This window comes from Citrus sinensis, chromosome 3 (assembly GCF_022201045.2).
Source record: "Citrus sinensis cultivar Valencia sweet orange chromosome 3, DVS_A1.0, whole genome shotgun sequence".
Taxonomy (NCBI): Eukaryota; Viridiplantae; Streptophyta; class Magnoliopsida; order Sapindales; family Rutaceae; genus Citrus; species Citrus sinensis.
The window spans coordinates 48,100,092-48,110,920 of record NC_068558.1 but is presented as its reverse complement, the minus strand read 5'-3'; the positions used below and the strand labels follow the sequence as shown (position 1 = coordinate 48,110,920).

General features: G+C 35.2%; 3 protein-coding genes across 4 annotated transcripts; 1 reads left to right on the top strand and 2 right to left on the bottom strand.

Annotated features, from left to right (window-relative positions):
- Positions 1-614: 614 nt before the first annotated feature.
- Positions 615-3,132, top strand: LOC127901093 (uncharacterized). Its single transcript, XM_052437192.1, has 3 exons — positions 615-1,407; positions 1,818-2,445; positions 2,723-3,132. Exons 1-3 carry the CDS (start codon positions 782-784, stop codon positions 2,867-2,869), a joined length of 1,401 nt encoding a protein of 466 aa, XP_052293152.1. The 5' UTR covers positions 615-781; the 3' UTR covers positions 2,870-3,132.
- A 968-nt stretch (positions 3,133-4,100) lies between these two features.
- Positions 4,101-6,944, bottom strand: LOC102619949 (putative RING-H2 finger protein ATL21A). Its single transcript, XM_006491205.4, has 2 exons — positions 6,131-6,944; positions 4,101-4,626 (listed from the first exon to the last, which is right to left on the bottom strand). The coding sequence occupies exons 1-2, from the start codon at positions 6,801-6,803 to the stop codon at positions 4,190-4,192; spliced, it is 1,110 nt and encodes a 369-aa protein (XP_006491268.1). The 5' UTR covers positions 6,804-6,944; the 3' UTR covers positions 4,101-4,189.
- A 177-nt stretch (positions 6,945-7,121) lies between these two features.
- Positions 7,122-9,268, bottom strand: LOC127901094 (probable F-box protein At3g61730). Of its 2 annotated transcripts, XM_052437194.1 has the most exons (4): positions 9,170-9,268; positions 8,572-8,742; positions 7,748-7,855; positions 7,122-7,513 (listed from the first exon to the last, which is right to left on the bottom strand). In XM_052437194.1, exons 1-4 carry the CDS (start codon positions 9,234-9,236, stop codon positions 7,431-7,433), a joined length of 429 nt encoding a protein of 142 aa, XP_052293154.1. In that variant the 5' UTR covers positions 9,237-9,268; the 3' UTR covers positions 7,122-7,430. The 2 variants fall into 2 exon arrangements, with proteins under 2 accessions (XP_052293154.1, XP_052293153.1); XM_052437193.1 differs by having other exon boundaries at positions 7,122-7,855.
- Between the last annotated feature and the right edge of the window lie 1,561 nt (positions 9,269-10,829).

The window sequence follows — 10,829 nt, the reverse complement described above, 5'->3', positions numbered from 1 at the left end:
TATTACAAACTTAAAAAAAAAGTTTACGTCAATTAAAATTTCCTTAAAATCCTAAAAAAATTAAAATTACAAACTTAAAAAAATTATATTTTTATATCAAATAATTAAGATTTGTAATTTTATTACAAACTTTAAAAAATTATATTTTTATATCAAATAATTAAGATTTGTAATTTTATTACAAACTTAAAAAAATTATTTTAAGATTTGTAATTTTATTTTTTTAAGATTTTAAGAAAATATCAATAATTTGATCATGGTGAAAATAATTATTTTAATTACTTATGAAATTGTAAATATTTAGAATTGTAAATATTGGGGGTAATATTGTCTTTTTAAAGTCAACAGTTAGTCAATAAAAATTTTAACTAACGGTAAGGGGTCTTTTACAAATAAAATGATTTTCACCATCTACTTGTAACAGCCTCAAACCTCAGGGGAGATTTTTAAAAATTATCCTTACGGCTAAGGTGCAGGGTAGTAGGTAAGGGCCTATTCATACAATTTTAATACCTTCTGTCATTCGTTGATAAAACATATATAACTAGGGATATTTGAACAATATATAAAAATATCCCATTCTGCGTAAAATGAGTATTCCTAAGTAGTTTCTATATACCGGATGGATAGGGAATGGGATAGGATTAGGAGGTCGTGTATAAAATTAGAGATAAAACGCCAACCACCCAAAATATACATCAACAATCGATAATCATTCAAGTTGAAATCAATAATCGATCTAATTTTGTTCAGAAACGAATACCCTCGCACAAGCAAATCAATGGAAGATCAAGCCACCAGCCCGAAGGCACTGCAGCTATTCGTGAAGCTCCTAAACGGCAAAACAACAACCCTAAATTTTACAACCTGCCATGTGTACGGTCACGAGATTAAGAATCGGATCTACGAAGCCACCAAAATTCCCACCCACCTTCAGCGCCTCATCTACTCCGGCCTCCAGTTGAAGGACAGAACCGTAATATCGGATGATCACATCACCTTCAACCTCGTGCTCCGCCTCTTGGGAGGCAAAGGCGGGTTCGGATCGTTACTCCGTGGCGCGGCCACGAAAGCAGGTCAAAAGAAGACGAACAACTTCGACGCGTGTCGCGATATGAGTGGGCGGAGGCTGAGGCACGTGAACGCGGAGAAGAAGTTGGAGGAGTGGAAAGCGGAGGAAGAGGAGAGGAGGCTGGAGAAAATCGCGGAGGAGTTTCTCAAGAAGGCGGCGAAAAAGGGGAAGAAAGGAGTTGGTGATGGAGAAGCGGAGAAGTACGTGAAGAAATATAGAGATGAGTCGGCTGTGTGCATGGCTAAGGTGGAAGAAGCGGTCAGACGGGCATGTGCCGATGGAAAACGAAAGGCGGTGAAGTCGAACGAAATGGAGGCCAAGAGGATGAAGATTTGGTAAGACTTTACTTTCTTATTATTAGTTTTTTTACGGTTTAAATGATTTGTTTTCATTGATGATTGAATTTGTGAAACCCTAAGTTTCTTGGAATTTGAGTTGCTCTACTGTTGATTTCTATGGGATTTTTTTTTAATCCTTAAATCTAAATACCAGGAAATCTGAAATAGAGAAGTACTTTGTTATGCTGATTTCTTTGCTTTGATGAGAAATTTAGGGAAAGTTACAGGACTGTATTTCAAGGTTGTTATGCTTCCTTCTGGTTTATGTGAAACTGAAGTGAAAGGATTGGGAAATACATCATTTTAGTTGTACAATTAAATAACAAATATAGTGCTGTTGGTGTTATTTAGATCTTGAGAAGTTGTTCTTATTGTTTGTTGATGCTTAATTCTGTTCATTTTCATAGGATGGGGAAAAGGAAATTGGGTGAAATTGATGATGAGGATAGCAGTGAGGATGACGACGATGAGGAAAATGAGAAATCCATTGTTCTAAATAATGGGCATCATTCAGATACAAATAAGGAAACTGAGGGGAGTTCGGGTTCGGTTACTGGTGGGAAACAAGATAGAGTGCTTTCTGGTGGAGGTTCGTGTGAGAGTGGTTCTGAGGAAGAGAAAGATATTCTTGTGCAACAAAGCTCAGAATCTGGTGCAGAAGATGTATCTCGTGAGGAGAATGATATGGTTGAACCTGAAATTCATGTAGGAATGGTAATGCAGACTACAAGTACATCATGCTTAGACACTGCATTGGTTTCCGAAACTAAAGCTGCTCAGGCTGAAAAGCATGATTGCTGTGGTGAATTTGCATCTGAAAGTGTGGAGGAAATAATTGGTCAACCCCCAATCCCAAATGTCTTGAATTCAGAAAATGAGGAAAGTAGTGAAAAGAGATCTGTTGATGCTGAACCCAGTGGTTCCTCTGACTCTAAATCTGCAATTAATGATGGGGCAATTGTAGCAAATACAACATTGGCAGAGCTGGAAAGGCCGTTAAATTTTGATGAATTCAATTCAGCAGCTGAGATGGAGGTATGCTTGTGTAGTTAAATTTCTTTTTCTGTTCTTTTTCATCATTTTTGTGATTGACATAATTGATTAGTCTGTTAGCGTTCTGATGCAACCTAGTTACTTTTATTGCATTGAAGTATTCGTTTAACAAAAATAAGACGAGATTATGCCTTATTGCTGATTTCTGTTAATGAGAACAGTATTGGCTTGCCTTATTGCTTAATATTTTAGTCAATGAGAACACCCGTTGGCTTCAACAGCCACTAACTCCTTTATTGTCTTTCTTCGCCTGATATAGGTTCTTGGCCTCGAAAGATTGAAGTCAGAACTTCAAGCGCGTGGGCTGAAATGTGGGGGTACCTTGCAAGAACGTGCTGCCAGGCTTTTCCTACTTAAATCTACACCTGTGGAGAAGCTTCCAAAGAAGTTGCTTGCAAAGAAATGAGAGTTTTATCCAGTCGGCCTTTTATCTGAGCTGGTGCCGCTGTAGCCTTTCTCAAGCACTTTGTTTGCTTCAAAAGAACATGACTAGATTTAAGTGTATGTATCATGTGTTGGCATCTAATGTTACCAGATGTTTTGTTTAACTGAAGTAATGATACTCTGATGCTTGATATGTTTTGGTTAACTGCAGTAATGATACTCTGATGGTTGATGTTGGAAACCTATCAAGTGAGGAAGTAATAAGAAAATAGTTTGTTTGTTCCTCTTCTTTGATTATGACTGGTTAGTTAATTTTTTGCAGCAACTTGATGGTTGGTTAGTTAATTTTGCTTGGACTAAAAATAAGAAAACTTCACGTGATCAATAAAGGGCAAAAAAAAAAGGAAAAGAAAAGACGCCAAACTGCTATTTCTACCCGAAACGCTCAATAATAAACACGCCAAACTGCAATTTCTACCCGAAAACGCTCAATAATAAAATGCCGCGTTTATTTTTTAGATTGGAGTGAGAATTTTTGGATTAAGAGTGTGGAGTGGGAGTGTGAGTAGGGTGTTTACTTAGACTAAATGAAAGTATGAATTGTCAATCAGAATCTTAATTATTTGTTTACTTTGTCTTGGATTGGGAGTAAATTATTTTAAATTATAATTTTATCCTTATGTACAGAATTATAATTTGTAATTAAAAAATTAATATAAAATATTTAGAAAATAAAATAAATATTTTATTATATTTCTAAATTAATAATAATTACTAATATTTTTAATTATGTAAATCATAATTTTTTATTAATTTTAATTTAAATTATGTGAATAAAAATTATTAATAATAGCAACACAAATGAAATATTATTATTGATAATATAGTACAAAATTAATATTATTTTAGAATAAAATATTTATTATTATTAAATAAATAAATAATTAATATTTATTAAAATTAATGCTTAATATTATTAATTTAAATATAATATTTATTTATTTTTATTTTATTAAATTTAATAAAATAAATATGATATAATTATTATTTTTAATAAATATGATATTATTTATTTATTTATTTTTATAAAAATAAAATGGGAAGTGGGGGGAGTGGATTCCCACTCCCACCTCCTCTCATGGGAGTGGGAATCCCACTCCCCACTCCAAAATTGAATGGGATCCACGAATTCCCACTCCCACTCCCTCCTTTTTTAAGGTAAGTAAATACTGAAGTAGAATGAATCCACACTCCACACTCCTACTCCAAAAAATAAACACAAATTATATAACAGTGCCGGATGCAATTACAGAGAAGAAAAGGTCGGTTCTATTCTACAATGTTAGGGGTTCACAGAACTGGCATGGACAGGCGTTGCAGAATTTCTGCAAACAGGACATTTGTCATTCAATCGGAGCCACTCATCAATGCATTCAGCATGGAAGCAGTGTTTGCATTCTGGTATGCATCTGATTGTCTCTTGGCTGAGGAATTCGGATAAACATATAGGGCAAGCGCTGCTGTTCGGTCCAGGCAGTCGCTTGCTTTCTCCGAGGACTAGCTTTTGAAATGATTCAATGGTGGATTCATCCAGACCCACCGTCATTATGGGTGGCTGAGGTACTACTGCTGTTGGGGTCGAGTTAAGCTGCATGCTGCCAAGGCGACTCCTATCCGTGCAGCATGCACAAATTCCGATTGCAGAAGCGCATATTAGAGCTGGTATCGCAATCGACAGCGCAAGTATTCTGAACACTTGAAGACCACCATTTGATCCCCCTGAAAATTAACATCACTAAGGATCAGCCACCCTTCTGTTTATTACCTATAATCAGGCCGTTTAGTGTACGTAGAAGAATTTTGATAAATTAATAACTTTGGGATTATGAAAATTTTATTAATATAGTGAATATTAATATATCGATAAATTAGTGATTAATTTATAAAGATTATTTCACGTTCATAATAAATTTTTTTATGAAGTATAAATGTAGTATAATTAAATAATATAGTGATTTTATCAAACTTTATAATATAATTATAATTTGATCTTAATTGAATAAATCAATCATTTGATAAAACAATTACATGGAACTCATTTAAAAAGAAAAAAAAAATAGAGGCATTATATTTGGTTGATCTTTGTCTTATTTCATATGTTAAGTTAAAACGACTTCTCATATGAAAAGTGTAAAAAAATTAATGACGACACGAACAACAAAGAAAATCATTGACATATATTTTTATATTATTTAGTTTTAAATTAATTAATTAGTTAATTTATACATTAATTGTGTCTTAATAAAAAATAAAATATTTTAAAAATTTATTAAATTATTAATTTACCACGTGGTCTCAAGTTAAAATTTACAAAAACTATTATTTAATCAAAATTATAAATTTACTAAATACTAATTTAACGAGGTTCAACTGACAACTATTTTATTATACTTCTCAAATGTGAATGGAAATGTCGGAATAAGTGTGACTCAATAACAGAAAATTTATAACGAGTTCAACGTGTATCTCGATGCAACGTAAAAGCACCCAACGTGTATCTCGATGCAACGTAAAAGCACCCTTGTATTTTTCCCATAGGCGGCGAAACAATGCAACAAAAACATGGTCATCCAGAAGTCTGCGACTAATTTGGTCCCTTTCAGATGCTATGAAGTCTATGATTTACGTAGTAACATTCAGCACCTAAGAAAAATGAAGGGCCCAAAAAAAATGTACCAAGTAAAACCAATAAAGAAAGCGACCATCACCACCAACTCAGAGCACCTTAAAATAATGCTTGACCACAAATTACCAACATAGAAATTTTGGGTTTTGACTTTTGGCTTTATGAAGAGTAGACATTGTCTTGTAAATCAGAAGGAACAATATTATATGGATTATCCTATGTTACGTTGAATGTAATATACATACACTCATAGCAACAGTGATGGACCTCACCATTAGCATTGTTGCTGTGAGTATGTGTATGTTAGGTTCAACGTAATATAGCACTGATCATATTATATTTAAGTAATTACGTTTTCATTTCCCACATCCCCAGGATCTGACATTGTATTTCGATAGTCACTTTTTCTTTAATCTAATGCCAATAGCTTAAACGCTTGACATGCAATCAAAACAGTGTCTTTAGTTAAGTCAATTGCTTTAATAGGAAAAGAAATTTGCATGTGTGTGTGTGTGTATCCCCTGTATTTAAGTTTCTGTGGCCCTTCTTCTGATGGCAATTAGCATTCGATTAATCAAGATTAAGAAAGATAATTACCTGGTTTAGAATTGTTGAAACAACCAATTTCTTGACTATTTCTGCTCTTAAACCCGCAAATTTGACCTCTTGCTTCGCAATCAATGCAATCAGGCAAACTCCATGTTAACGGAAGGTCACTATTAAGGTCAATTATGAATCCTTCGTCATAGTGAACCGGCCTCGAAATTGGAACTGTCAATGTTGAAATTATCTGGCATGAAGATATCATTGAATTCACAAAACTCACGGAAGAAGTTGCTAAAACTGAAGTTGTTGAATTGCTGAGGCAATCGATGGTGGTGAAGCGGGACTTTATGACCTGAGCTGGGCAGCTGAGGAAAGTGTAGTTGTGAGAAACAAAAGTAGCAACGAAAGGAGAGCCGGAGAGATTGAAGCTTTGGAGCCGTTTGGGAAGGCAGTCTTCGGGGTCGTAGAGGTATATTTGTTGAGTGATGTAATTGATGTTGCGGACAAAAAATTCTCCAGAATTAGGAAGCTTGAGCACTGTTATGCCTTGGCTAGTGCAAGTAAGATTGAAACCAGGATAGCTACAGTTTTCGGGCTGCTTGCCGTGAAGTTGGAAGGGGAATCGTACGGGGATATTATCGGCACAAAAATGAACTTGGCAAGATTCTGAATGTATAAAGGAAAAAAGGAAGAAGAGAAAGAAGAAAACTTGTATGATACACATATTGATGATGAATGATGAAGGACTAATTCCAGAGACGAGCAGGACTAGTGGATAATTAAAGATGTTTGGTTTCGGGACTTCGTTGATTAAACTAAAAAACAAACCTGAAGTCAAAGACTATTTTATTTGCTCTAGCTTTCTATGACAGCAACTTCTTTGTAAATTTGCCCATAGGCAATAAGTTCAAGGCAAGTACAAGGGGAAAAGTCTATGCATACAATTTGTAGTACGGCATGCCGACGTATAGTTTGACAATAGAAATCCTTTAATGTTTTAAAAAGTGAAAACTGAAACCACTTCTATATTCATCAGCCTATGCTAATTTTGAAGGCAAACGAAAAGAAATTAAGAAATGAACTTATGGCTCCTTCATTTTAAGAAGCATAACTACCTGAAAAACTCTACAGCAAAACTGAACTTCACGATTACAGACATTAACTAGTGGCTATAAATCTTGAATCGTAGATAAGACTTGTCCAGTATCTTGTAATAATTTCTACAATGAGGGGTAAGATCGGAATGATTGCTGAAGAATGATCCCCTCTGAACTTTGAGTTAGGCATACCAATTGTCCCGAAGTTAGAATTATCTGATATTTGCTAATATATATGTGAGAATTAAGCAGAATTACAAAAGCTGCTGTGAGATTCGGATCGATACAATATCGCCTTCGGGCCCAGCTTTCATGGTGTGGTACTTGACAAGAATTCCTACTCCCAGAAAGTCAAAAAGAAAATAATTGAAAAAATGTAGTTTGTATAGTTCAATCATGTTATATGAACGGCAATCAAAGAATGTACTGGCAATAGGCCCAAAAAAGAAGAAGAAGAAGTCAGCAGGCCTATCTGAAAAATAGACCACTAGTAACAATGGGGAGGCGGAAGTGAAGAGCTGAGAACATTCAAACAAATTTTTATGGATCTTCACACATTGTAAACATGTACCTTCGTTCTTTTGTAAATTGGTGTTGATAGCAACTGCATGAAAAGCAATTATGGCTTTTGGTAGCATCTCGTTTGGTTTGCCGGCCCATCTCTTGAGATCGAACACCCCTGCCAAATATTTCAAAACTGAATTATATTCATTCCACCTTCAATATCAGAAATAATCCTTTCTCGGTCATAAGCTCTATCCCGATCCATATCCCGGAGTAACCAGCCCAATAGATTCTAGTTGTCATCCGTTGGAAAATTCGGTTATGATCTTTCTGATAAAGTTCTGTTACTGTACACAATGTAAAACACATTTTCATAATTCATATGGCCATGCACCTCATGGTTTCCTCAATTTTATGTCAACAAAGTCCCAAGTGTTTCAGCGATTCAAGAGCAAGTTAAAGCTAAATGTTAGGTTCTTATCAAACGAAAGTTCTTTAACAGCATTAATCTTTCATTCAATTGGATTGACATTGTTGATAAAGGAAAGCTTGAAATCTTAGGGTAGCCATATCGGCTATTTGAGAATATGTCAGTGAAAAGCTATTCTAAACCCAAAGTACCTCATTTGCATTCTTAGATCATCTTTGATCAGGCATTCTACCAAATAGTTTTCAGTTTCACCTAACTCATGCTCCTTGATGCTGTGGAAAATATTATTACACCTTTCACATGAAAACTTTAGAGACAACGTTCCTATCCAGTGGCTGAAGCAGACTTTATTTTTGCGGGTTTGTCTTGTTATGACTAATGAGCATATTGTGAATCTTTCTTGGTGATATGGACTGAACACGGTGAGTTAGACGAGTATAGTGTACAAAATGAAGATTTACCTGCTGATTGACAGTCCTTGAAGTGATCCACATCAAAAATTCCTGCGGAAGCTGCCCGTACATCCTTTTCAATTTTATGAGATCCAATAAGCTCATACTCCCAGCTTCTATTCAGGAAACCCTCACTCAAGAACAGCTCTATATGCCTGGCTTCTAGCATCTGCATTGTTCCTACACGGAAAAATGCGAGTTTTCTTGCTTCACAACTCGTGGTATGCCTTTTTACTAAATAATGAAACAAATTAAATGAAAAAAAAAATTTCTCGGTATCTCTTTCAATAATCGCCTGCTACAAATATCCAAGAAAGAGAGCACATCACAAATTGTTAGTTGAAGAATCTTGAAGGTCATGGTCCTCATGGATTTCTAATCCTCAGTGACAGGGTTCTACCACATGAAGTATATTGCACTATATTTTAAAAGTAATCTCACATTCTGTGATCTGGACCTACGGTCCAGCACTAGGCTTATTACCAAAGCAGTGTTACATATCTAGTGATCACAACCCTAACCACACATCTTATCTAACAAATTAATCTAACAACCAAAAAAAAAATCCATGCCCTGCTTTTATGAGCAATTAGGCATTTAATCTCACCTTCACATGTATCAAGGTTACAAGCAGGGCATCGAACTAGCTGCAAATCTGAAAGAATCAACCACATTGACGTGCACGATTAGTTGGGCTAATGACTATGACATTCCAAATATGAACGCAATTTAAAAGTAACAGCAGGATACTTCAATCGATTTTACAGTACCAGCTATCCATATCCCAGTTTTAATGTTTTTCAACAAGCAGGATCCACAGGCCTTCAGCATCTTCTCAATAGTTTTTTCTTTTATGATTCTAACGGGCAAGTCCAGCTTGTCCGTCAGGAGTGCTTCTTGTGAATCGAATAGAAATGCACCAATTCGCATCCAATCTGATTCGTTCGGTAAAAAGACGAAACACAGTGAAGAAATTTCATTAGCCGGCAGATGCACTGAAGCATGAGCTTCCACATTTATTATTGTTGGTACAACAAATATTTTGCATAAAAAGGCAAGCTACTCATATACTTACTAAACCTATAGGCATGAAATGCGTTCGTGGACTAACAATATAAGTAGGCATGGCAGGTTGAGAGGAAATTTGAACTGATGGGCAATTAGTTTGCCATTACTCTTAATTGCCACTTAGAAACCCAAATGAGATCATCTTAATCATGATATAATCTATCTAACGCAGTTAACAGTTAAAGCCCAATATAAAATCATAAGTTCCTGTTCACTTCATTGTACCAACCAGGATGCTATCAAGTTTCTTCCATATATCTGATAAGGGTAATCCAAGGGTGAAAAACTGAAAATGGTTACAAACTTTGAGCTTTATTTATTGAATCCTTTCTAGTTTTAATTATACAACTATAATTCTTTAAACAGAAAATGCTGAAAGAAAGAACTACCAAGATGTTTGTCCGGCTGACGAAACAAGTAAGAATGACTCCCATCTGCAATAATGAATTATAGCGATAAGACTGTGATGATGATAGTGACAGTATTAAAAAAGGCATATTAAAAAGGCAAAACCAAAGGGATTTCGTCTATACCAAAAGCCGTAGCGTAGATCTTGGTCCAGTTAAAGGACACGTGGCGTGGATCGGGGACCTGAAGATCACGCAGGCACGCGAACTTCCAAACGCAGTCATGCATAATAACGTCGTGGAACCATTTGCTCGTCAACGCCAGCTTCAGCAGAGATTTTCCGTCCAAAAACCTCGCTATGTATGTCCATATGTCCACGTCATACCTTTTTTTAGCCCAAAAAAAAATTATTTAATACTATCTTTTTTTTAAAAAATAATAATAGCTAAACCGAGTAAATAACATCAACTGCAAAACTGATTTAACAATTTGACTCATTTCAAATTTAACGCAGATCTGTGCTTTGAAGATTAATTTGGCAGGCTAGCAAAAAGCTCAAGAGAATGGCCAGTTTTAGCACTCCAATTTCGAAAACATAAAATTCACGAGTTAATTTCAAAACTAAATTCTCATGATTATTCTGTTTGGCTAAAGAGAAAACAGAGGAAAATTGAAGAAATTGTGGCCTCAAAACTTAAAAGAGTTCATTCAAATATGAGATAACAGAATCTTCTAATTCTCAGACGAGGTTATTTTTTGCTTAGTCAGTAAACTGGAACAACAGAGAACATGAGATTCAATATCTTGTTAAATTTCTAAACACATTATTTTCGCAGCTACCAAACAGTTGT